General features: G+C 49.1%; 1 protein-coding gene, 1 long non-coding RNA gene and 2 other non-coding genes across 5 annotated transcripts; 3 read left to right on the top strand and 1 right to left on the bottom strand.

Annotated features, from left to right (window-relative positions):
• Window positions 1-448: 448 nt before the first annotated feature.
• On the top strand, window positions 449-539 carry LOC135423863 (small nucleolar SNORD12/SNORD106). The gene has a single exon (XR_010434995.1). It is a non-coding gene; the product is annotated as a small nucleolar SNORD12/SNORD106 (small nucleolar RNA).
• An 836-nt stretch (window positions 540-1,375) lies between these two features.
• LOC135423862 (small nucleolar SNORD12/SNORD106) lies at window positions 1,376-1,466 on the top strand. Its single transcript, XR_010434994.1, has one exon. It is a non-coding gene; the product is annotated as a small nucleolar SNORD12/SNORD106 (small nucleolar RNA).
• Window positions 1,467-3,233: 1,767 nt separating this feature from the next.
• LOC135423722 (uncharacterized) lies at window positions 3,234-4,836 on the bottom strand. Its single transcript, XR_010434915.1, has 2 exons — window positions 4,034-4,836; window positions 3,234-3,949 (listed from the first exon to the last, which is right to left on the bottom strand). It is a non-coding gene; the product is annotated as an uncharacterized LOC135423722 (long non-coding RNA).
• Window positions 4,819-25,025, top strand: LOC135423721 (somatomedin-B and thrombospondin type-1 domain-containing protein-like). Of its 2 annotated transcripts, none has more exons than XM_064674246.1 (5): window positions 4,819-8,020; window positions 18,098-18,292; window positions 19,222-19,300; window positions 20,528-20,704; window positions 24,151-25,025. In XM_064674246.1, the coding sequence occupies exons 1-5, from the start codon at window positions 7,864-7,866 to the stop codon at window positions 24,266-24,268; spliced, it is 726 nt and encodes a 241-aa protein (XP_064530316.1). In that variant the 5' UTR covers window positions 4,819-7,863; the 3' UTR covers window positions 24,269-25,025. The 2 variants fall into 2 exon arrangements, with proteins under 2 accessions (XP_064530316.1, XP_064530315.1); XM_064674245.1 differs by lacking the exon at window positions 4,819-8,020 and adding an exon at window positions 12,993-15,523.
• Window positions 25,026-26,449: the final 1,424 nt, after the last annotated feature.

Raw genomic sequence — 26,449 nt, 5'->3', positions numbered from 1 at the left:
CCCGGCGGGTCCCTCTGCCCTCGGGACAGGGGCTGCAGCCCGGGCAGGGCGGTGGGTGCTGGCCCCGCGGTGGTCCGGGGCAGTGCTGGGCACTGCTCACGGCCGAGCTGTGCCTCCCTGCGGCCTGCACGGCTCCTGCTGCAGGGGAGCCTCACACGGACAGAAGGCCTGGGCCTGCAAAAAGTAATAAGCTATTAATCTCTGCTTATTGCCTCTTTTACATGCCTTGACTGTCTTGGGCTCTGCTCTGGAACCCCCATACAGAGGTGTTTGTTCTTAATTTTGGGGGGGAATATTTCCCTGTCCTGTGTGCCTGTTGAGCATGCTGACCCAGCCAGCTGTTTTTGGGGAAAGATCAGCATGAGCTCCCTCGCTGCTGGGATCTGCTGGGGGAGGTGGGAGTGTGGCACAGCTGCACTGGGTGAGCAGTCACAGCTCCTGGGGACCTGCTGGTGTAAGTGATGACTAAATTTTTTCCCCATCAGAGCGACAGTGTTGATTTCTTGCTCTTCAAGCCAGATCATGTCTGATGCACCAGCAGGGAAGTGCTGCTGTGTCCCATGCCCTGGCAGAGCCTGGTGCTGACTATTCCCTTTGGCTTTACCCACAGGGCACTGTGAAGGCAGAGACAGGGGGTTGAGCCTCTGGGAGACCTCAAGTGTGAAGGCTGCAGCTGGCAGTGATGGTATGGTGAGAGCAGCTGTCTGTTTTGCTCCACTATGCTTGCACTCTAGCAAATAATGGTAAGTCTTAAAAGTAATTCTGAATCACATGTTAAAATTAAATTGAAATAAATAAAAGAGGGGGGAGGAAATACCTTTTTCTGCAAGGGAGTCGCTCCCACTTTGTCCCTGGGGACTAGACAGATGTGAGTATTGTAGAGATGAAAGTGCAGAGATTTCCCTCGTGCATGAGCATTGGAATGAGGTCCTTTGGGCCTCCTGTTCCAGCATGTCCAAAGTGGCAGATGTGGCTTGTGAAAAAACCAGCAGGGCAGGAAGTCTGCAAGCTGCACTTGCTGTGTGCTGAGCTGGAGCAGCACAGGGGCTTACAGCTCTGCCCTGTTGGTCTCCCTGCTGCACTGTGTTCAGAGGCTCACTCAGGACACCCTGCACAGACAGGTGGGTGATGGGCTGCCCCAGCAAGGGACAGGAACCGTTCTGGCTGAAGTGTGTCCCTTTAAGAGGTGCTGCTGGTTGAACCTTGTCTGCCCTGCCCCTTGCTGGCCAGGGTGTGAGGGAGTGTAAAGGGATTGCACAAGTGGGCATGGCTTTACCACTTCCTCTGCCATGACCTCTGTCCCAGTGGATCTGCTGAGGGAGGTGGGAGTGTGGCACAGCTGCACTGGGTGAGCAGCCACAGCTCCTGGGGACCTGCTGGTGTAAGTGATGACTAAATTTTTTCCCCATCAGAGCGACAGTGTTGATTTCTTGCTCTTCAAGCCAGATCATGTCTGATGCACCAGCAGGGAAGTGCTGCTGTGTCCCATGCACTGGCAGAGCCTGGTGCTGACTGTTCCCTTTGGCTTTACCCACAGGGCACTGTGAAGGCAGAGACAGGGGGTGAGCCTCTGGGAGACCTCAAGTGAAGGCTGCAGCTGGCAGTGATGGTGTGGTGAGGGCAGTTGTCTGTTTTGCTCTACCATGTGTGCCCTGACAGTGAAGAATGGTAAGTATTGGATCCACTTATGTTAACTGGCTTAAAAAAGAAGGAAAAAACACCTTTCTGCAAGGGAGTTGCTTCTGCTGTGCTTCGAGAGCTTAATGTGTGTGAAGAGTAAAGACTTGAGTGTTGCAGAAAGGGCCCTTTTAAGTGTTACAACACAGTATCAGTCCCTGTTAAAATACTCCAGTTTCCTGCAGGGATTAATGCCTTGTCAGTTGTTCTGGACATGAAGATTTTTCATGTCATTGTTTTAATGTTCAGCTGAAGAGCATCTGTCACAGTGACTTCAGCCTTGTTTTCCCCTACCAGATGGGCAATGCTGATGCAAACTTTTTTAGCCACATGGGTTCCAAAGGTGCATGATGCCTTCATGGCATATCAGGAGGCTCCTCTGCAGGGTGTGCTGCACACTCCAAGGCAACACTAGAGGCTGCACCTACCATAGTAACACTGACATGTAACACTGATGTGTGTGAACAACTTTAGGATCAAAAGTGAAAGAATTCTTGCTTTCTGAAGGTCCCAAATAAATGGCAGAGAGCTCTGACAGGTTTCAGTTTCAGGGAATAAATTTATTATTTTTGTCTTGCCCCATTTAAGCAGTGTTAAAATGAAGGGCTTCTTGAAAAGTCAGGGGGCTTTTGTTCTTGAAACTTCATTAGTTTTTTTGCTCCTTTGAATGGGAGGTTTTCAGTGCCTTGGGAAGGGGGTCAAAGTCAGCTTCCAGAAATGTGTCTGTTTGCAAGAGAGGGATTGCTTTGGTGTCCTTTTTCTTCACAATCAATTATGTGACTCCTGAAAATCTGTTTGGTTAGGATTTCACTAAAGCTTTAGAAAATGTGCTTAACAGAACTTCATTGGATAAAACACCTGTTGGCACTGGCTCACTAAGATCCAGCCCCATGCAGCTGCTCTGTCTCCAGGGGGGCTGAAGTGTCTGAAGAGCAGCACTGTGTCCTCTGTACCTGTACCCCTGGATGCAAAAGGAAGCAGGTGCTCTGTGTCAGTGGAGCTGGTTGAGCTGACTGAATATGTTTCTCTGGCGCTCTGCTCTGCCAGCTCCCCCAGGCTGTTGGCAAGACCTGCTCTAGAAGCTCCCACAGTGCAGTTTGAGTGCATCCTGGGAGCAAGTTTCTGCTCTTTGCAGAGCAACCCTTATCTAATAGGGGATTTTGAGGGTGCTGGGGGTGAATTTGAAAGCTGTATATTTGCTGTTTGTGGCAGAGTGTTCAGACAAAATAAAATGCTGGCTGTTTTCTTGACAGGTTGAGATTTGTCAGAAGTTGTCCTGGGCTCTGCTGGGGTTTCAGTGTTTTGCTAATGAAGACGGATGCTTCTGCTGCTCCTGTGCTGCTGCCTCAGATCCTTGTCCAAGCCACAGCATTCACGTCACCCTGTGACAGCTCTGGCCTTTCCTCAGAGCTGGCAGGAGTGATGAATTGTTGTCCTGCCAACTTAGATGGAGGGTGTCACATTTTTTATCCCCTGGGTATGAGGCATGTAACTGGAATGGATTCTGGAACTTGCTGCATGTTTAATGCAGTTTGGATGCTTTTGTCTGCAGGGGCTGCACTCCCTGGCTAACAACTCATGTTATCCTGCCCCTGTCATTACAAGCAAGGAAGGCTCTCCTTGGAACAATGACAAGTACAGGAGGGCCTTGTGTGTAAGGAGAGGAGTCGGGGTTTGGCTCTCCCCTGCCATCCAGAAAGCTTTAGTGGTTCATCTCTGGCAGCTTGTGAAGTGGGGAAGGGGTATCTGGGATGCTGCAGCAGTGTGTTTTTGTACTGTATAGAGCCTGTTTAATAAAATCTGAGTACTGGGTGAACTCAGCTGGTGACTGAAATTTTCTTTACATAGTTAACAGCTCATACCTCGATCTCCCACTTGTTAGGGGAGTTGGGAGAGCACAGAGCGCAACGGTGATGCTTTGTAAGGCAGATGAAGCTGCCTTAAGCCAAGAGAGAAGGCGTGATCTCATGGCAATAGAGCTTGGCTGGGGCTGTGACTGCTGCTGTGCTGCAGGAGGTGTCATGGGGTCTGTACAGAACAGTGAGTGCTGCAGGTCCCTGGTCTGTGCTGAGGGGAGGTGCACTCTGTGCATGGCTTCTGGCCAAGGCTCTCAGCTGCTCCTGGAGCATCTGTGTGGGAGCAGCTGGTGTAGGACACTTGTCTGAGGGGGTTTTGGCTAACCTGGTTCAAGGTGTAGATGAGCATGTTCTCAGGTAAGTCACTGGCCTTGCGAAGTCTCCCATACACGAGTCTTACAGGGAAGTGACACAATCTGGGAAGGAAGGGGAAACTTGTCAGGTCTGTGAAGATTTGGATGTTGCCTCTGGTGTGTCAGGAACACGTGCTTTGGTCAGACCTGATGAGGGATCCTGCAGCCTTCCCTGTGTGCTGCTTGGGAAACTGCCAGGTTTGCAGAGCAGGAACATGAAACAGGGATTGCTGAGGGAAAAGAAACAAGGTATTTCCAATACCAAATTTCTCAGTCCCAGAGAGGTAGTTAAGAGCACCCGGATGCCTTGCTTCCTGTGTCTGCTATAACCCACATCAACTGACTGCACATCTGCCTCGGCAGGTGACAAAGGTGTGTCAGGGCACTGTGCTGGGCTATGTGTGGCGAGGCCTGGGGCTGGGCCTGAGACTGGGGCTGGGCCTGAGACTGGGCCTAGCCTAGGCCCAGCCCGGCCAGCAGGGGGCGCTGTGCGGCCGCTCCAGCCCCTCAGAGCTGGGGGGGGCGGGCGGGCCCAGAACGGGCCGTGCCAGGGGCGCCTCGTTCGGTGTGACCAGAGACCACCCAAACCTGCCACAACTGACCCCAAATGGACCGTGCCAGGGTTGCCTCGTTCGGTGTGACCAGAGACCACCCAAACCTGCCACAACTGACCCCAAATGGACCGTACCAGGGGCGCCTCGTTCGGTGTGACCAGAGACCACCCAAACCTGCCACAACTGACCCCAGAATGGCTGCGTTGGAGCCTCCCAGTTAATGGAGAAACCAGCACAGACTTCTGGGTCTGTAGCACATGTGGAGCTAAGACAGGCCCATTTGGAATTTTCTTACTGTGGTGCTTTGATAAGAGATGGGCACAGGCAGGTTTTACACTGACTTTAAAGCAGTCTGTCCTCAGAGCTGCCCCTGACCTGACCCCTGCTAGCCCTGGTCAGCTCCTGTGTCCACTGGGTGGTTTGACTGAGGAGATGGAGGCCAGGAGGAACGTTCTGGACAAAGGCTGACTTGCTTTCTCTGCCCACAGAGCTCCCAGCCAGCTCTGGAGGCCGGCAAAGCACAGTGACCGCACAGGAGTGGCTGAGCAGGGCAGTGGGGACAGGCAGAACTGCCAGTTCAGTTGGAACAGGAACAGACCTTGCTGTAGGTACTTGTGTAACTTTCTAAACTGAAACCTGGAGTCATTCACTGGGCTGGTATGTTTAACCAAATGTTTACTTTTCTCAAACAGATCTGTCTCTTGGTGCCATGAGCACCTGAGAGGAAAATACAACAGATTATTTCTCTGTCTGATGTTGCTTTTAATAGATTTTCATACACAGGGAAAGGTTTAACATTTGTATTCCCAAAGACCCAGGCATATCTTGACTGCATGGTGATGATTATATTCTTTTTAGACCCACCTGTTAGCAGCTGCATTAACTTATAGCAAAGCACAGTCCAGTAACTCATTGCTGCTTCTACTTCTTTTGTGATTTCCTCTTCCATCTCTGCTCAGTGATAGATTGTCAGACACATCACATTACCGTGGACAGCCAGTGAAGCACAACTCAGGTTTGTAACTGCCCTAGGAAGATCCAGATTTCAGGACCCTCAAGCTGCCCCACAGGCAGTAAGGGGAAGACTGTTTTGAAGCAGACTGTTTCTGTCTCCTGCAGCATCCAGTGTTTTAAATAGATGTTCTGCAGCTATAGCCTTTTCTTTGTCTTCCACCCTTTTTGGCAGATCCCTTTCAGTGGTGGGGTGTCTTGGAAATGGAAGCAGGTTTGGGATCCCTTCTGTCTGTGTTACCTGAGAATCTGCCTGATTTCTTTAGTGTTATATTTGGAAAAATGTCCACTAGATACTCTGCACTTGTCTGTGCCTGCTGCCTTCTCTGCTCAGTTTTGAATGCTGTGGATGGGTCACCTTGAAGTCTTCCCTCTAGTGCTCAGAATAAGCTTGACGGCCTGAGCCTTTTCTCAAAGCAAATACCAGATCCGGGGGCTGCCCTCATTTCTCTGCTTTGCAGATTCCCTTGGGTTCATGTACCGTTCCAGGGCCAGCAGGACCTTTGGAGGAGCACTCTCAGCATGGACAGCAGGATGGGAGGTGTCCTTCCCGCGGGCTGGGAAGGCTCAGCTGCTGCTCAAGGGGGGTCAGTCAGCACGTCCAGCCCCACGAGGAGCTGCTGGCACAGGTGGGTTCTGTGCAGCCCTTTCCCAAGAGCCCCTCCCTGGACGTAGGGTGGTGTGTCCACACCCAGGGCTGCCCTGAGGACACTGCTCAGGCTTTTCTGCTCTGCACCTGCTTGCTCTTCCTGCTGTGGCTGGCTGCAGTCAACAGCATCCTGGGTCAGGGCTGCTCCTTAACTGACAGGTGAGGCTTGTGCTCACACAAACTGGAGTACTTGGCCTTTGGCCTGGGACAGAGCCAGGTCAGTTCTGGGTACTGTTTCTCAGTGAGAAGAAATACTGAGCTCTACCTCTGCCCTGGTTTAGCAGCCTGGAGTATGTGCACTCACTCTCTGCTGCTCAGTTGCAGCAGTGGTGGACACTGCCTAACCCCCACCAATATTCCCAAATCCAGGCTGCTGATGAATGAAGTTGGTTGCCATCTCATGCAAATGTCTGCAGATCATCTGCAGCCTCACAAGAGCAGTGCTGTAGTTGTTTCACTGGCTTGGTCTCCATTCATGCTTGCAAGAATGTTGTCTAATAAGAGGATATAAAAACATTTTTTCTCTGAGATATAGCCCTCATGGGGAAAGACCTGTCCTGAGAATAAATCCATTTTTCGGTGGATGTGGATCAGGCCCTGGACACCAGCGGTTCAAAGCAGACTTTTCCTTTGAGTATTTGCTGTCACTTTTTCTTTACAGCAGGATATTTATAGGTGCAATTTTCTTGGAAATCTACAGAGGAGGACTGGAAGTGTCTGAGAACTTTTGTTAGTCAGCAATTTATGTTGCTGTGGAAACGCTGTAGCAGGGCTTGGGAAAACTGCCTGGAGAAAAGGGTGTTTGCCAAAGGTGCCAGCAGCAATGTGCATCTCTGGCTGGTTCCTGGCTTACCTAAACCTGCGCCTCAGGCACGTCCTTCACAGCGGCTGCTGCTGTGTCATAGGGGTGACACATTTTGGGGTTTTGTGCTGCTGGTCACTATTTCCTTCTGTAAACCCGCTCTGTCACTCCTCTGAACTATGAGCATGGTCCTGCCAGTCTCCCCTCTGATCCAGGATGATGTGCTGGGTACCTGAGTGCTGTTGAAGTTCTCCTCGGTGGGGTTGCTGGCTGCAAAGGTAAGTAGCAACGTTGGCGGGGGCGAGAGGGAGGCTGGTGAGGCCTCGCTACTCAAAAGGAGTTACAGTGACTTGGTGAATGCATTTGCACACCAACTTGGCTTTTTTCCCTGCCAGAGCTGACCAGGTACACCTGCTGTTCCATAGCCCTTTGGCAAGTGGAAGGCTTGGTGAGGAGGGGTCAACTGCCGACTCATCCTGTTAGTTTATAAAGCGGTTGCAAATCTGCTCCTTGCTGTTCTTTTCCTGCCTTTTTTTTTTTTCCTACACTGGAGAAAAGTACTTGCAGGAATAGAGCAGGGAGGAAGCACAGAGGATTTTCTTGGTGCCAGAAAGCAGAATCAGGGCTGTGTGGATGGGATGTGACAGGCACAGAGGATGGCCCACCCTACTGCCCCAGCCTTTTCCTTACAATCTGTGAGTGGATGCCTCTCTTGCCCTGTGTTGCAGGCTGCTGGAAAGGCATTAGTGGGTTCTCCCTTGTTGTTTTTCTTTTTTTTTTCCCCCTCTTTCTTTAAACAAAATGGAAAGGTCACAGTCTCCTGAGCTGCCTTCTCGCTGCCTGAATTGTGACAGGGAAACTAAAAAAGGCACCTGTCCATGGATGAGCCTAATGATTCTCCCTCACACTGAAGAGGAAAGCTCACCCTTATCTGGGTGTTCTCAGATGTTCCCTCTGTCTGATGGGAGTCTGTCTATCCATCACAGTATTGTTCTTCCCCCAGCTGTGGCTCCAGTGCTGGGAGGAGGAAGATATAAAGCTGCCTGGGAGGTCTGCAAGGGTGACAGAAGACAGGATCTCTCAGGCCGCCAGGAATGCATCGCTGGGTTCAGACACGGGTGAGTTGGGGTTTGCTTTAGGTTTGCCTGATCCTTAAACCTACAGAGGATCCCTGAGAGATGGTGGGGCTGGTAGCCCTGTAGCGAGGGAAGTGTTAGGAGGATCTTTCAGGGTTTATTCATCTTCATTTCCCTCATACTGGGAGCAAAGACCTCAGGAACTGGAACACTAGGAACAGTCCCCCTGTCCTGTGAGAGCTGTATGCATGGTGCCCTGGCTTGTGGCTTCTGAAAAAGAACAGTTAATTTCTGGAGGAGAGGAAAAAAATCAGTGCATCTTATTGCAAGTAAAATAAAGCAAAATCTTTTTCTCTTTGCATTTACTAAATTGTGAAGTGCAGAGCTGACTTAGTTCTGCCCAGGGAATATGAAAGCTTGACTGCTCAGTGCCTGGCCGTGCCACCTTCTGCTCTCATTTAAGAAAATAAATGTGATCATTTCTGTCATGTAAATTGTGTCAATTGAATAAAGCTGTTAAATAGGTGAGGTAGTGATGCAGGTTCTGTTTATTTTCATCCCTGCTATTACTGTGTCTGCTGCTGGTTTCACTAGGAAATGCCAGTCATGAAAGAACCCTCTGCTGAGGTTGACTTTGGTGAGGTTGGGTCAATGCTTTGGTTTTTAGCTCTATTTTCCATCATATTTCTGTGCTGCTTCTTAATGTTCTGTGGAGTGTTCAGCTGTCATGTGCAGAGAGAGAATTTGTGCAGATGGGTGGACTTGAATCTCCTGTGGAGATGCATTGGTTGTAGGTAAGGCCTCTGGTTTCCTCACCTGCTGCCCTATTGCAAATAAACATCTGCTTCTCTATATTTCAGCTGTAACTTTGATAACTTACAAGGGACAATTCACTACATAATCCTGTTAAAACAAGGGCAAACAGGTACATTTCAAGAGCAAGAGGCAGCGTGGCTCCAAAGATGAGAAGGGGCCCAGAAACTGGGCATCGTTTGTTCTGTGTTTGATCCTACAGACACTGGCCAAGTGAAGAGCCCCAGTGATGGGAACCATAGCACAGGTGAGACTGTTTGGTGGGAAGGACCCAGTGGGATCAGGTATTGCTTCCAGCACTGGAACAGTGATTTCCACAGCACTTGAATGTTGGAGAGTGTGCCAGGTGTGCCTGACTCAAGGCACCTGTAAAGGCCATGCACTCAGATATCCCTGGTAGGCAGAGGCATGGATCAGACCAGGAGCTTTGAGGACTCCAGGAACTCTGCACAGCAGAGATTAAACTGGGGTCTGTTCTCTCACCTCTTTGGCTTCTTGACAATTTGACATGAACAAAACAAAGTGACTGTGCTACAGGCAGTACCTGGACTGCAGAGAAGCAGATAATCAGAAAGCAGCTGCTGCTTCTGTTAATGTAGTTACCAGTGTCAGGTAAAGCTTGGCTGCTGTTGGCAATGCTCTGTTTTCCAACTGGGCCATTTAAATCTCTGAAACATATATTGGTGCTAAACCAATTGTCTTTCAAATTTCACCTGTCTCAGTCAAATACAATGTGTGTTCAGTTTACTGGAGACATTTATTTAAAGCCAAGGTTTCACAGGAGGTGCAATCAACTGGCAGGACCAGTTCTAGTAAGTATATCTGCCTCCTTCTGCAGCTTGTCCAGCTCATTACAGAGCCTGGTTAGTCGGAACAGCTATGTCTGTGTGCAGTGCAGGATTTCAAGTACCACATTTAAGCATGCTCTTGAATTGGAGAGACACTTCAGTGTCCTGTTTAAGAAGCATCTATACCACTTTAGGATTTGCTTTCCATTTGCTTTGCTTTGCTTCCTACCAACTGGGGAGAGATTTAGCAGAGTGGAAAATGTGTGGCCTGGATGATGACTGCATTGAAGAAGCTGTGCTGAGGACTATCCCTAACTGCTCCTGCACTGTACAGTGTCCCAGGGGACAAGTGGGAGTGTGTTGCCCTGGAGCCTGATGCTGCAAGTTGCAGATGACCCATTTGCAGTTGCTGACTCATAGAACAGCTCAAATGACTTGACAATTCAGTAAATTAAAAAAAATGTGTTTTTCTGTAGCTGTGGGTGAATTCATTTATCCCGAGGTTTATGCTGCGTGGAAGGACAATATCCATTTTTCTTGTCTCTTTTAGGAAAACCACTGTAACAAAACCTTTGATGTTTCTCTTAGATTTATTAGTTACAGAGAATGAAGATGTTTAAGCTATTTCATATAGCTTAGACACAACCACTTGTGAAAAAATAAAGGGGCCTGGATTCTGGCCTCTATGAGCGGCAGCTGTTGCCCTGTGACTCAAGAGGAGCAATGCTGGCCCAGAGTCCCAGGCTCCTCTGCTGAGAATAAATGAGCCAAAGTGATCAGCTTAGGGAGGACAGGACAGGAATGGTGACCAGGAACACTGATCCTGTGGGATGTGACCTGGGATGATGTTTCTGGGGGGTGTGTGCCTTTCTTATTTCTTGTGTAGTGTCTTGTGCACAATCAGAGATTCCTTCATAAGAAGGGAATAAAATGGTCTGTGCTAAAGAAGGTAAGAAGTTGAGCCACAGGTTCTTTGGATTAAGGAAAGACCTGCTGGGAGAAGTCCCTGACTGTTTTATATGTGTTCTTGTTGGTCTCTTCCGTCCTTAAACACCAGCAGCAAAATCCCTCAGGCTTCAGGAGTGGGAAACTGAGCCCAGCCCGAGTCAGTGATAGGAATGAGGAAGAAGGGTAGTGAGGGATGGCCCCTGGAGCCACCTCTTGGTGTGGGCTGCAGGAGGATGCAAAGGTGCAAGGGCTGAAGAAGAGGCAGCTGTGAAAGCATGAGAAAGGAGCTACTTTGGGAGGAATCTGAAAAGTGAGGCACTTCTCTTGATTTAATGTGGGAAAGGCTTGTGGAATTGGTAGAGGCAACTGTGTTTCTTTTGACAGGGAGCGTGTTTTGTCATAGGGTTATTGGAAATTTAAAAGATTCCCAGTAATGCTTTGTGGAGTCAGGTGTCACCATGGGCCTTCAGAGATTAGGGAAAATTTCCAGGTTTGACTTAATGCAAACCTGTCCAAAATCCTTTTGCTTAGGGGAAGGAATATGGCTTACCTTGTTCATAGGATCCCCTCCTGGCTCAGACTCTCACAAATTGTTCCATTGTTTTCTTTTAGGAAAGCAAAAAGAAAACGGAAAGTACCAGGTTCAGAAAAGTTGGCTGGTTTCCTTTCCTTTTCTTTGGGAAAGCAAAAGACCCAGACAGAAAACCACTAAAAGCTTTTTATTAAAGTATTTATCTTTCCTATTTTCTAAGTAAGACTTCTGGCCACTTTAAACCTTCTCTAGCTTTCATTAAAGATAATAGCTTTTTAATGGGAACAAGTTTGTTTCCTTTATGCCCTGTGTGAGTCACAGCCCAGCTCCCTGTGGAGAGGCAGTATGTGATGGGGTTGTGTAGTGGCTTTTGGCAGAAGAAAGATGGAGAATATCTGTGTTCTCTGTGCCTATGGCCACACCTGGATGAGATGAGTGAGACTTCCCTGCTTCTCTTCTAACCTGACTTCCCCCGTGGCCTTACAGTGCAGCATTTTATGTGTGTTGGACTCTGCTGGAGACAGTAGTTTTGCTGTGTTGAAGCCTTTACCAAGGGTGAATGCTTTTGGGGTTTCAATCCAAGGAGGTGTTTGCTCAGCCATGACTACTCTGCTGTGGTGTGGATTTTCTCAGCAGTACCTCAGGAATCTGTGTCTTGGGGACACAACTGGTGAGGTGAGAGCCAGCAGAGAGGCTGGAGCCAGCTGGTCATCCAGTGGGGCTCCAGGCTGGAGGCAGCTGGTCATCCAGTGGGGCTCCAGAGAGGGCTGCTGCCCTCTGCTACTCTGGGGAGCTGTGGGGTTCTCTTTACAGCCAGCTGAAGGGGAGTTTTACAAGGGTGGCAAAGATACATTTGAAGAGGTGTGCAGTGGTTGCTGGCTTCCTGAGCACACACAGAAAAATCCAGGCCTAAGAATCATTTAGATGAGATGTTTTTTGGTTTCTGGGTCAACAGCCTAGTTCAGGTGTGCTGGTCAAATCTCCCTTAAGTCCTAATGAGATCATCATCCTGGGTGGGTTTCATTAGCAAGTGGAGTTTAGGACTATTTGGTTCAATGTTCTTCTCTACTTTGGCAAAAGACAGAAGAATCTCAAATAGATGGGCTCATAATCTGATTTATCTTCAGATTTGCTTCAGGAAAATATCTGAATCTTGCTTGGTATCAACTTTCTCCCATATCTCTGAGTGCTAAAAACCAGCAGATGTGTACAGCAGAGGAATGATGTTTAAAGGTCTTTTCAGTTCTAAGCCTGGGAAAGGGAGCCCTGGCACACTCTGGGTGTGAGGCAGGACAGGCAGCAGGCACAGAACAGACTCTGCTGTGGATTTTCAGGTCAGTACCTGTTCACAGCAGCAAACGCATAGGGGGAAATGCTGACCTTTGCCTTCACTTGGACAAGTGGTGTTGCCATTGCTCTTGATTTGACTCATGTTCTGGAAAGCTCTTGGGAGCTGGTGGTGCTTCTTGCTGCAATGTAATGAACAAGGAAAGCATCCCTTGTGAGAGCCTTGGAGGAGGGTTTGGATGAGGTGGCAGCCAGCTCTCCTGTGGCCCTCATATAGCTGTAGAAATCAGCTCCAAGAAATCAGATCACTTGGTTGGCTACTTTCCTTCTATGCTTTTACAGGCTTGGCTGTGACAGTGGAAAGTAAAATCAGACACTCTAAACCAGAACCTTTTTTTTTTTTTTTCCTTTTGTCCTGCATAATGATGGTTCTGTTTGGTTCCTTATTGCTGGAATACACAGAATCCAAATCCCGCACAAGTGCAAGGAGCTGTACAAACACAGAGCAAAGAAAACACTGCCATCCTGACACCTTTGCTATCAGGTGAAAAGACATAGAGGTTAAGGGGCTAACACTTGGGATTAGGGTAAATCCTATTTAAAATCCTATCTAGGCTTCAAAATAATATTTTTTTTTTATTATTATTTTTTGGGGCGTGAGGTGAAAGTTACAGCAAAATGAAGTTTAGGACAGAGCTGGTAATGGACAGCATTCCCCATTCCACAGATCAGCCTGTAGTGCAGGCAAGGACACGGATTAACTACCCAGAATAAAAGTGAGAGTAAGCTCCCCTTTGTCCCTTGGAAGGGCCTTTCCATCTGTGACTTCTCCCGCCCCTCAGAGTTAATGAAGGGAGCAGGAGGCCTCTGGGAACTGGGTCAGTGGCAGCTCCAGCACAGGGCAGCTTAATTAAGGAAGGAAAGTGAGCAAGGGGGCAGGAGCCTGGCGTGGCCAGCCAGGAGAGCAGCTGGGTTTGGGTAAGCTGATGAAACTGCATTTCCACCTGCCCTAGTGAGCTGCCTCGTGGTGTTCCCCATAGGATGGAAGACAAAATCTCTGCTGCCAAGGACAGCCCTGCAAGCTGTTCTGCTCCTGACCTCTCCCTGTGCAATGGAGTAGCCACATTTCCTTTCTGTTAAAGCACATTTGCTTGGCTCCAATACTCCTCACAGGGCCAACAGACACACTTTTAGACTCAGCAGTTGTCTTGCAAGAAATCTATTCCTGGGCTGATGTGGTCCAGCACGGCTTGGGCCATGTTTCCTTGTCTTCTTTGACATTCCCTGGCAGGCTCTAAAGATGGTAAAAAAAACCCAAATCCTAAGAAATCCTTAGGGCTATGTCAAACCAGAACAAGGGAGAACTGCTTTCACTGCAGGAATGTGAGATGAGAAACAAAGTTTGCTCCCAAGAATTTGGCTGGGGGATTGAATATAAACCCTACTGAGATGCCTGGACCCAGATGCAACTTTCCTAACAGCACAGGGTCAGTCAAAATTGCAGTCTTTGTGTGGTCTCATTGCTTTCAGAAGCTAATTTTTATTCAGCCAGTTCTGTGTGTCTCAGAACAGTGGGAAAGTGTTCCTCCTACCTCACCAAATGTTGGCAGGGGGATGGGGAGCATGGAAGCAGGAGTGCTGGTCCTGGGAACTGTGCTCTGTTGCTGCCCCACAGGGAATTGCACAAGAGCCACACAGGCCTCTGGTTTGTGTTAACTAATTAGCTGAGTAATGCAATCTCCTTTTGAATGTCCTTCCTGTTCTAGATCAAGAATGAGACATTCACTGGTTAAATGACTTACCTGAGGTCACATGGGGAGTGACTCACTGGCAGAGACAGGAATTAACTCCTGGTATCGTTTAATTCCTACTTCCTAGACCCCATGGCCTCTAATTTCTAGTGTTCTTCTCTTTCCTCTCCTGGCCTTTTTGCCTCTTTCCCACTGCAGGATTTGTCTCACGTGCAATTTCCAAGGTGACAATATCTGACCACTGCCAAGAAAACGAGACATCTGTCCTTTGCTGCAGACATCTACTGATATACAAAGAAGCTGAAGTTCCTTTTATTTCTTATCTTTTTGGAGCATTTTACCATGTTCTGCCTGAGCTGGCACAGTGCCACATCTCCTCTGCGTACAAGCCTCCAGCATTGCACATGCTGAAGGTGTTAGCCTGTCTTATAATGTTATTTCTGTTTCTCCAGAAGCATCTTTGCTGCAGTCTCCCTGAAGTGGGAACATTCTGCCCATACCCACTGTTAGTACAACAGCATAATCACTTGCAAAAAATCAGTGGGTGGGTTTTATAAATCCCAGTTCAGTGTTTAGCAAGGTATAACATCTGTTGTGATCAATATTTAAGAGTAAGCCTCTTTGATAAAAAGTTACAGTAAAGCCTTTTGCTTCCTACTGAATAGCTAAATAATTCACAGGAGTGGTTGTAATCACTTTGAGCTTCTTGCGTTTCAAAGTAAGCAGAAAATTCAGAGTAATTCTGTAGAGAGGCAGAATAGCCAGCTGGATCGTGTTCCTCAGGAGCTGCTGTACTGGGAATGAAGTACTTTCAGGTTTTTAATGGCTGCTGAGGTATGCTGGAGTCAAATCAGGCAAAAAATTGTCTCTTTTATCATCCGTTTTTGGTGATAATCTTTGTGATACTCTGGCGGGTAAGTGCCAGCAGTCAGTGCAGAAATGATGACTGGGGTTTGAAAAGTCTGCAGGAGTGGGACTGTCGGGTGCGGCGGGAGAGGAGGGTGTTGGTGTGAGCAGCACCTGCTGCCACAGGGCTGGGCACGGGACAGCGGCACAGGGGGCTCTGCCCGGGCTGGCACTCGCTGATCCCGGGGGAGCGGCCGCCGCAGGACTCGCCCCGGCCCCGCCCGGCCCGGCCCGGCCCCTCCACGGCAGCTCCCGCCGCCTCCCGCCGGGGTGTGGGAGCGCGGGCGGTGCGGGACAATGGCCCGCAGCCCCCGCTGGATCCCGCTACTGCTGCTGCTGCTGCTGCCGCCGCCGGCCCTGCCCGCCGGGTGTGCGGCCCGCGGGCTCTGCTGCCCCGGCCGCGACCCCGCCTGCCTGAGCACCGGCCGGCGGCCCGACGGCTCCACCGGGCCCTGCTACTGCGACCAGGCGTGTGTCCGCACCCTCGACTGCTGCCACGACTATGCCGAGACCTGCCCGGGTGAGGGGATGGGGCTGGGCTGGGCTGGGCTGGGCAGCCCCCGAGCGGAGCGGTCCGTGCCCCCCTCGGGCTCTGGCCGCGTGTCCGGGCACCGTCGCGGCTCGTGGGGAGGGCGGGCGGGCTGCGGGCGGCCGAAGGAGCGGGGATGCTGCGGTGAGGAGCGGGGATGCTGCGGGCGCTCCGCTCCCCACCTGGGCCGCGGCTCCCGGAGGTGCCGGGTCCCGCCGGGGTCCCGTTGGAGCAGGAGCCCGCTGGACAGGTCAGGATGCTGCTGCGTCTTCCTACAGGACAGAAGCGTGAAACGGGACGTTTCCTGACTAAGTCAATCCCCCTTTCCCTCTTGTGGATTGAATTACCGTGGATGGGATCAGATCTGCTGCTCCTGTCAGTCCGTGCTGTCCTGCAAAAGGCATCGGCAGCTGCAGCTTCAGGTTTCCCCTGGCGAGAGCCTGGACCCCGATGCCCGTGCGGCTGTGTCGGGGTCCCGGGGAGCACAGTAGTGCTCCCTCCAGGGACGGCTTCTACTGAGTGTGGATGTCAATTAAGGAGAAAAGTTACTTTAGTAAGTGGAACGATCTCATACTCCCTTCCCACAAACAGCATCCTCAAGGATCCTTACCGCTCACATAATGCCTTTGATTTCAAACCTGCATAGCTGTGCCAAAGCAGAGTTCTGCTCTAGGCAGATGGGCACACATTCCTGTGATTTGTTCTTTTCCTTTCAACACAGAGCTGGAAAATGGGTTGGAAATAGGTTAATTCCAGAGTGATTTATACAAGATATGTCTGTGGATGAGGCCAGGCTGGCAGACCTGTAGACCCACAGCTCCCAAGGGCAGCAGGGAGTGTGAAGTGGGGCTGCTGGGATCCCTGAAACCTGCCTCTCCCCTCCCGAGGAAGGACACCCAGCGCTGCAGGGCCATGCACTGGGCTCCCCTGCTGCTGGGGTGTTCAGGATGGTGTTCGTGCTGGATGCCCCCATGCCTTTGGTGCCTGACAACTATTGGGCTCTCAGCTGCTCCCTCAGCACCTCTGTGTCCAAATCCTGCTGCTCTTGGCAGTTGTCAGGGATAAGTAGGATGGACAGGAGCCTCTTGTGTCTATTCATACAGCTGATTCATTAGCTGAGTAATAAGGAAAATGTGTTGGCAGGATGTGGTTAGGCACTGAAGGGACAGCTGCTCCCCAGGGAACAGCAGCACCTGCTCCCTGAGGTACAGCAGTGCCTGCTCACTGTGAGCTGGCAGAGCTGCTGCTCTGCTGGGTGAGGTGTTTCTGTGTTATTTCTTGTGATTTGTTTGTCCTGGAGGTCAGGGACTCAGCTCTACTTTGACTTGTATTGCCTCCACAGCCTAACCTTTTCCAGTAGTTTTCTTTCTTTCGCTGCTCAAGAGCTACTTTATCAAACTGACTTGTAAAGCAAAATATTAAAGAAAATGCATTAATATCTGACACCAAACCAAACTGAAGAGCACGATATTCTGATCAAATCAAATGCACAAAAGGATGATAAAGTTGGGTAGCCTACAGTCTGATGCAAAGGCTCATTTGTGGTGTGTTGCTGCATATAAGAAATGTCGCAGTTACTTAGATAATTGATGTAATGTCTAGTCTTTGAATAGGTTTAAAAAGCTGTTTGTGTTGACTTTAGACAAAAAAGAAGAGCAGTAGCATTTGAATGATCATCCTAAAGTTTCTGAAGACAAATGCATTTTCCAGTGAGGTTAATGCTGTAGTTAGGTTTGTCTGTGTTCTGAGGGAGAATAAATTGAAGTATCAAGCTTGAGCTGCTCAGAAAGGCTGGGATTCGTCCCAGCATTCAGCAGGTCGTGTTCCACTGAAATCACTGGGCCCCAGGGTTGTGCATGCCCTTGTAAGTTGGTAATGTCTGTTGCTGTAGGTGCTGAGCACGGTGGCTCTTCTTAATGTGTTTGAATGGGCTCATCCACATCTTTAAACTGAGTGATAGAGCAGCAGAGGAGCTGGGCTGGGAACCGGGGAGTTCCTCATGCCTGAGCTCAGCATCGGGGGTCACGCATGGGGGGTTTGCCTCAGGTGCTCACAGGGACTTTGGTGGAAGGCAGCCCTTGGCTCAGTGTGTTCACGGGGGTGTGGGCTGGCCTTCAGCAGCTCTGTGTGCCTGAGGCACCTGAGGGCTGAACCAGCAAGGGAGTGAACCCCTGTTCCCTGACAACTAACACTGGAGGTCCTGGCAGGGTGTGCTGTCCTACACTGACCCAGCTCGGGCACAAGGTGCAGAAATGCAAGGAGAGGGACTGAAGCCAACTGAGAATATGTGTGGGGGGAAGTAATGTATGAGTCTAGGCTGACCTGCAAGTGCTTTTCTCCAAAGCAATTGTTCTTGGTTGTCAGGTTGTGTTGGTTGGCTGGAGCCTGGGCAGATGATCTCCTGGGAGGAGAACTGCTGGGAACTGCCCAACACAACTGTGGGACAGGTCTGAAATAAGGAAGGTTGTACTAAGCTATGTCAAAAAATGTCTTTTCTGGAGAAGGCATGTTACTGGCATCACTCCTGTAACCTTCCACACCCCCCTTTTCTCACTCTTCCTCCAGTTATCCCCTGTGTGGTATCTCAGTGGAGTGCCTGGAGTGGCTGTGCAGAGCCTTGCAAGACAACGTATCGTGTCCGGACGAGGCACATTGTCCAGGAGCCCAGGAACGGGGCAGAGGCATGTCCTGCTCTGGAGGAGAGGGCTGGCTGTGTGGAGTACTGGACTCAGCAAGGAACAGAGTGCAAACAGTCCCTGAGTGAGTCCACTGAAAATAAAAGTATCTGGGGGGTGAACGTGGGGAGGACTCTGGTTTGGGTCAGCAGAGCTGGTCTTCACTATATTTGAAGAGTTGTTTTCAGGCACCAGCCTGTTTGCCCTGGCCCTGCCTGGGTAAGTGAGAACTGAGCTCTTCACACAGGGCTTCCATGTGTCCTTCCCAGTGTTGGAGGTGGTGCCTGCCATTAGCTGTGTCCTGCTCAAAAGTGAGATATTACAGGCCTGTTGTGCTCTCACTTATACAAGCGTAAATCTCTGGCAATTTTGATAGGGTTGGCAGATATATGTCTGTTTAAAACTTCTGTAAGTGGATGTTGAATACTTTTTTTTGTCATTTATATATTTTTTTTATTTTATTTTATTTTATGTGTTATCCGCAAAAAGTCACAAAGGAGCAATACCTGTCAGACAAGATATTACTTCTTTGCACTGGAGCAGAGTGCAGGCAGAGGAGACCTCCAAATAGTTTCTGGAGAAAAAGCCTGATTTTAGTTGGTTCAAATCAGCTTTTCATGACACACCTTTACCGAGTTTTAGAAGAATTACTTGTCATTTTTGCTGATTTTGGGGTCAAAATTTGTCCAGTCTGGATGTCAGCAGCAGCTGACTTCTAACCTGTTGAGAGTGGGCATTAAGTGAACGTTGTCCCCCTCTCTGTCTTTTGGATGTGCCTACAAGTAGGCTTACTCTGCTCAGGCTAAAATCTGGCAGCTCCACAGATTCTCTTTCCAGTGAAATGGTTGACTGTCATGGCTAATACGAGAATACAAAGTTAGAATTGTTTTTGTCTCCTGCTGAAGATAAAACCCTGTGACATTAAAAGCCCATCTTTGCTGTTTTGCAGACGTGAGGAGCCTTAGTGCAGCATTGCCACTGACGCTCTGTACCCTTTCTCTTTGGTAAACACAGTCCCGGCATTAATAACTACGGGAGGGTTTGGAAAAGTGAGGAAGAAAAGAGCTGCAGCTGATGGCAAGGAAAGAGCAGGGTAAGTTGGAGGAGGCTGGGCCCAGGGACTCAGTTGTATTCCACCTGCAGAGTCTCTCTGGTTGCAGTTTGTGGCCCAGCTTTTCGCCACTCAGAGTCAGTGCTCCCCAGCAGAACGGCAGCACTTCACTGGAGCAGGGCCCTGCTCTCCCCTCAGCCCCAGCCCGGTCTGCAGGGTCTCTGAAGGTTGGGGGTTTGCCTTGATGTGAGGCCAGTACAGGACTGAAATTCATCTCTTCGTTCCTGGCGTCACTGGTGTTCATGTGATCAAAAAGCCAAAGAACATTCACTTCAGCTCTTCTCAATGTAGAATCTGGTGCACTTTGCACTTCTTTGCATAAATGGGGTAAATTCTCAGGGGCCAGTTTGCTGTCTCGTTGCGTGGGAAGCACATCCCTCTCCCATTTCAGTCCCTCTTGGCTGTAACATTGCCTGTTTTCCCCTGCAGCATTGTTTCACAGCACAGGTACAGGCAGGGCTGTGCTAAAAGCTCTGTTGCTTTTTACCTTCTGCCATGTCTGTGTGTGCTGCCCTGCCTCCAGGCTGGTGCCTCAAACACAGCCTTCCCAGTCCTCCTCTTTCCCAGTTGGGCTCCTTGCTAGCAGGGACACAGTGCTGATGGGAAAGGTTATCTTCCACCCTGTAACCCCTCACACACAGCCTTGCAAACTGGTGATTCCCCAGGGGTTCTTCCTGCAGTCCCTGGGCTTTGCCTGTTCCTTTCTCAGGTTTGGCTAAAATCAGAAGCATGGAAGTGCTGTGTCAATCTGGTTGTCCTCCCACTGAGATGTGACAGCCTCACTCTCTTAGGAGGGAGATCATGACAGGAAAACCTTTACAGACTGACTCTTAGGTTCTGTCACAAACTGCTGTACAAAACCATTACAGGTAACAGATAGGAGTTGGTAGAGAAAGTGTGGCTCAGCAAATGGATACCAGGCTTGGAATTAGATTAGTCAAATGCTTGACCAATCTGTGTCTCTTTTTGTATTTTTGACATGTCAGTTGAAAGCACCAGCAGAGTAGTTTTATCCCCTATTTAACCTTATTAAAATGCAAGCACACCACGTGTTCTGCTTTTAATGACCTCGGGTGTGGGGGTTTTTTTGGTTTGGTTCGGTTTTTCTTAATTAGTGATCTGTGGTCTTCCAGTTTAGTCTGGCAGTCCTGTGGAGGGCTCTAGCCTGGTTATTGAGCTGACTGACCCTCTCAATGACTTTGCTTGCAGGTACTGTGTTGAGTTCCAGCTGGTGGCCATCACGCCGGGCTGCCTGCACAGCCACCACTCGTACACCCGCTGGATGCGCTACCTCAGGGAGGGCCACACGGTCTGTGTGGAGTGTCAGCACCCGGCCCTGGACTCCAGAAGTCAGCATTGCTCCGGGGATGGCACTGGGAGCAGAAAGTAAGAGTTTTAGCTTTTGTTTTCATGTTGAATTTTTCATTCTTCTCCCTTGATCCACTTGTTCCAGTGTCCCAAGGCGCTGCATGGAGCTCTGTGGAGCGCTCTACATATATTCACTGCTCCTTGTTGCATACCATGAGTTTCTTGAAGAGTTGAAATGACCTGGTGAAGCTCATGTATTAAACCAGGGCAGAACCAGGACTGGATGTGGGGGTACCTGCCCTTAGTCTGCTAAATCTCACTAGCTTTAGGGTGGCACAGTTGTGGAGTTTTTTTGTTTTAAAGACACTCCAGCCAGGCTTCTAAGGTTACTAGTCCTGTCAGATGTCAAATAAAGCCAATTCTGTTTCTGATTTTTCAGCACTGGGGATTTTGTTTCTCCAAGTTTCTCCTTTTTGAGTACTTGTGGTGAATGGTAGCTGCCTTAGGGACTTGGGGTATGTGCTGGCATCTGAGGTTGGATGGAAGTGGTAGTCTGGTAAGTCTCTGTACATTCAGCATCCTTTCCCTGGAGAGCTAAAGAAGCTTTGGGGTGATTGATTTGCACCACTCAGGTTGTAGAAATTGGGCAGACTCCAGCAAAGATGAAGGGAATGGCTTGAAGCTGTGAAAGACCTCTGGGGCAGAGCCAGCAATGGAGGGGTCCTGGCTCCCAAACCTCTGTGGTGGTCACTGGAGGCACGGTTCTGCACTGCCTTAATCCTGATACTCCTAACCTCCTAACGTTGCTGGCTTATTAAAGGCATCCTCTGAAGCTGATTAGCAGCCCTGCCTGAGAAAATCATTGCCCATCAGTGCTGGGCAGGGATATATTTAAAACTTATATAAATGTTGGAATAAGCACATTGGTTTGAATTAGAAACTCTAAACTAGGATTGTCAGGCCTGAAGCACACAATGTGTTGCACTACCAAGACTGCCAATAATGGCCTTTGTGGGCAGGGTTTTTCTCAGGCTTTCAGGATGAGGAAGTCACTTTGGAGTTTGTTCCTTCCCTCTTCAGCTTGTTATGTAAGCTTTTAGATAAGGAAGGAAAAATCCTGGTGTGGCCAGGAGTAGCTCTTACCTGCATTCAACCTGTAAATGATTATAAAAGCTTGCAATAATGTTATTTACTAAAACTCTGGAGCCAGTCAGGAGCATCAGATTAAGTGAAATAGAAAATATTTTCAGGAATTCATTTCTGCACTGGGCTACAGAAAGAGGGGGGCATAGTCATCACCTGATCTGGTGAACACTGCTGTATGTGGAACGGAAGCACAAAGGAAAGGGGGCTGTGTCCTGTAGGAATGATGATCTGATCCTCAAATGCTGGCAGGCTGAAGGCAGGAGGGAGGCAGCAGTAACAGAGTTGGGATGAATGGTGACTGGTTCACTGAAGTCAGGACTCAGCCCACGGCTCAGCAGGTAGTTTAAATTCATCAGAATTGAGCAGAGCCTAGAAATTGTCTGTGTCACTGTTTGACCTTAGAGTGGTGGGTCAGGGAGGTTGTCCAGGGCTCAGTATCTTGCTTGATTTTCTTGTTATCAGCATCTCAAGTGAAATATTTACTATAGGTATATTCTTTATGTGAGCAGAGCTATCCTCTCATTTGTTTCCAGAAACAATATATTTTTTTTACCAGATCTTGGAGGAAAAAGCTGACTTCTGTGATCTCTGAGAAGAAATTGGACTGTTGGGAACAGCCATTGAGTGAGATGAGAGAAATGTCTGTGAAAAGGCTTCTGCCTTCTGTTATTCAAAGGGGCATATGTGAGCATTCAGGCTTGTTGAGAGAGCAGTGCTCTGGGGCCCCTCGGGCTGGGATTTGCTGTCCAGATGTGGAGGGCATAAATGAAAGGCTTGTAAAGAAAGGTGCTGCCCTGAGAAAGGGGACAGTGGGAGGCCAAAGCTGATGCCAGAGGCTGGGATGCAGCACGTGCTGAGTTTTTCTCCATCAGCTCACAAGTCACTCAGTGCACCCTCAGCTGGACTTTCTGCTGGTGTGGCTGCACCCAGAGCCGTGGGCAGGGTGTGGCTGTGCCCTGTCCTCGTGCAGTCCCAGGTCTCCACGTGCACAGAGTCCCACCCACGCCGTGCCTGTGCTTGGCTTCCCCCTCGTGCCAGCGTTTGGTTCCTTGAAATATTGTTCCAAGAGTGACTCTCAGGAAGGAAAACAGCTGACAGAGTTTAAAATAAACTCAGCAATGCTGGTATATTTTGATGAGTATTTCCTAATTATCTTCTTGTGTCTAAGTGGAGTCTGGCTTATAAATGTCTCAAGTTGAAGAGAGATGCTTGTTATCTCTGCCTTCCACCTGTCTCCCACTCTGTAGAAGAAGCTATTTTATTTTAACCCCTGTTATGCAAGCTTAGGATGTTTCTCAAAGTCCTTGGTGTATGGCCAGATCTGGGGCCACCAGGTGAGGATAGCTAGGATAATATAGCTTGCATTGCCTTTTTTGTTCTAGAAGGTTATGGGATAGACAAGGCAGAGCATTGAGCTGGGAAGTAGATCTACTAATTTTGGATCCTCTTCTAGAAGATGTACAAATAAAGCACAGACTTGACATCTGTGAAACTCTTACCCTGTGTCTTGGAGGATCAGCTGCTCATCATCTGGAGCAAGATGTGGTGCTTGCAGCACAGGAATGTCCAGACTTCAGCAGTTTGTGCCCATGTTGTGGGGCAGAGGGAGAGAGAGGATGGATGGACTTGATTTAACCTGTTTTATAGCAAAGTCAGTATTTGCCTTCCCTACCAGCAAGATGAGAGTAAGCAAGTTCAGCTTATGTGTTTAAGAAGTAAAGGTAAAGCTGCAGCCCAGAGTTTTGAAGGGTATGGGACTGCTCTGTGCACAGCCTGCTTTATCTGGGATCTTAATCCTCAGAATCTGGTATTTTGAAATGACCCTGAGCCAAAAGAAAAATACAGCGAGCTTTTTCCAGCCATGTGTGACACATAAATCCCGGCTCTGGAGCATGACACCTCATTAAGCCAAGGGCAGGGTTATCTTTGTGGAGCTAGAACAGTAATTCCAGTTTCCACAGAACTGTAAACCAAAGAGAGTTGGGGTCTGCTGGGCTATCTGTGGGCAGCGCTCTGCACAAGGCCAGAGTTGATCTAGTTGTGGTATTTGTGCTTCTCCAAAGGTCAGGGCTGGAAAACAGTGATGTGAGGAATTCCCTTGAACTGCTGAATGCTAAAATCTGGAAATGGGCACAGTGCTACAGCCAAAATCTCCGTTTCTGTGGCTGTGAGGTTTTGCTTCACACTTGTACGACCTACAAGCCTCCGTGTGGCTGCTGCCTCTTCACAGTGGTAGAAAGGCAGACTTGGGGCCATGGAGTGAAAATGGATGTTGTCAGACTAAATGGGATTTCCTGGGTGATTTAAGACCTCGTTGTGACTGCCCTGCAGTGGGGGTGCAGCTTATTTACTGTCTCCCTCTGGTGACTGTGTTTCAGGAATCAGCTGTTGCACTGGCAGGCGGTGGGGAACCCTCGATGCAAGGGAACCTGGAGGAGAATTCGCCAGCTGGACACTTGCTCCTGCCCTTCTGTTCACAGCTTCTTGTTCATCTGACTTCCCCAGGCAGCCCCAGTGCACCAGGGCTGTGGTGCCTCCTCTGGCAGCAGCGGGAGCCCCAGGCAAAGCAGCGACTGCTCCGTGTCAGAGGGGGCACCCACAATCCTCTGTCTGTCTGTGCTCCTCGATTTCCAAAGAAATCAGGCTGGCTGGGAAGTGCCAGTCTCTTTCTTCCCTGAGAGAGACATGTCTGACCCTGATGACTTCTTGCAAATCCCTCCTTTCTTGAGAGGATAGAGAATTTACCAAATAACAAATACGACAATAAAGGCCGTAAGAACCCAGGTTTAATTCTTCTTTTTCTAAAGTCTCAATGAAGAATCAACAATGCAAAGTAAATTAACTCAAGTGCCTCCTTTTCATGGCAATAGCACTTTGTGGATGCTTCCTGCTTGTGCTTCTGTATCTTTTCCTTCTGTTTTCACCCTCCCTGGTCTCATCATTTCATACTGACCCTCATTCTTAAAGAGGGTTGATCTTGCACTGCTGAGTTAATGTCAGAACTTAGAAATGAGTCTGCTCAAATCTGTGAGAATAGCAGATATCAGGGACAAATTGGCCCTTGGACTTAAGGTTTCAAGGAGCATCTCTTGAGTTGCCCCAAAATGCAGTGCAGTCCTGGGGCTCTAAATAGGAAGGGCTGGCTATAGCCTTGTGGTTCTGACTGGGAAATACTTGAAATATTTTCCTTAAAATCTGCTGATTTCTATTCATACTTTTCTATAAATGAAAATAAAGGAGACTGAAGATATTATCCCAGTGTCTGTCTGTTTGATTAATCTGTGTGATGCCATCTCTTTAGCACCTGAACCTGCCTAATTTTTTCCAGGCTTGCCACTGACTCCTTAGCTCCAGCAAGTCAGGCTGAAGGAAAAGTCGCTGCTGCCCAGTTCCAGAACTACTCAGGATTTCCCAGTGGAAGTGCAGCACCACGACCTACCACTGTGCAGAAGCGGATGTGATATTTCTTTTGTTATACACATGCTTCTGAATCTGCTTAAAACCAAAATTACAGACAGGACTTGTGCTTTGGGGCAGAGGCGCTGCAGCGCGAGGTCGAGGTCGTTCCGTCTGTCACACCCAGGTGAGAGGCTGGGGCTGGCTCCAGCAGAGTTTTAATGCTCAAGTTCAGTTCTAGTCTGGAACAGGATCACAAAAACCATCCAATGACCATGCTGAAGGTCTTGCATGGAGACAGGAATGAGCACTGAGGCGTGGGGTGGGCGCTGAGTGCTCAGAAAGTGCCTGATGTCCTTGGCCAGTACAGAAGGGATTTGAGAGCAGGGTTCTGCTTCTCATTGTGTGTTACAAGCTGGCTGTGGATTAATGACTCACAGGAGGATAATCTCATCCCAGAGTAGCAAGATTTTAAGACCAAAAAAAAAAAAAAAAAGTCTTGTACTTCACTGTGTCACATAACCTGTGATGAACTTGTGGCTGTCCCAGGAGCACTTGCTGGCGTGTGAGTGGAGGGATGTGATCCCAGAAATGGGCTGGGAATAAATAACTGCAGAATGTCATTCCGGTTTTTGCGGTGAAGATTTCTGTCAAACTGAAAGCCAGTTTCATCCCTTGGAGGGGATCTGTAATCAGAGTAGCATTTAGTCATTGGAAGGTTTTCCTTGTCCTGCAGAAGCCCCTTATTGAGCCACAGGGCCCTATAGAGGTGGGTGGTCATTTCAGGAACAGAAAGGAGCCAGCTGTTGGAAATGTTTTTTACTTTCAAAATCTACCCAAACTCTTGATCACACGAAACCCTGCTTTCACCACATGCTTTCAGAATTGAGGACTGAAGCTATAAAAGGTGCAATTTTTGCTTAGTAATGCCTAAAAAATTGAAGTCTTCCACAGGGGTTTTCTTTGCTGCTGCCTCATCCCCGAGAGCTGATAACATGAGGTGCTGTCAAGAGCTGCTGGTGGTGGCATGGTAGGACAGTGCTTTCCTCCTGTCACTGTAGCCTGGGCATGCAGGAGTACGAAAGAATTAGCCCCCGAGGGGCTCTCATAGCAGCTGTATTTCTGCACAGGCTGTCACTTGATGAAACAAGACACTGCAAATGTCTCTGCATCAGCACATCCTAAAAAGGGCTGTGCCATGTGCTGGCTTCACCTCCACACCTTGTGTGACTGCACAAACAAATCCTGTTGGTAAATTCCTGGGGGAAGGAAGTGTGTGTG

The sequence above is a fragment of the Pseudopipra pipra genome, chromosome 17 (genome assembly GCF_036250125.1).
Source record: "Pseudopipra pipra isolate bDixPip1 chromosome 17, bDixPip1.hap1, whole genome shotgun sequence".
Classification (NCBI taxonomy): Eukaryota; Metazoa; Chordata; class Aves; order Passeriformes; family Pipridae; genus Pseudopipra; species Pseudopipra pipra.
The sequence above is the reverse complement of the archived record's forward strand: the minus strand, read 5'-3'. Positions and strand labels throughout refer to the sequence as shown.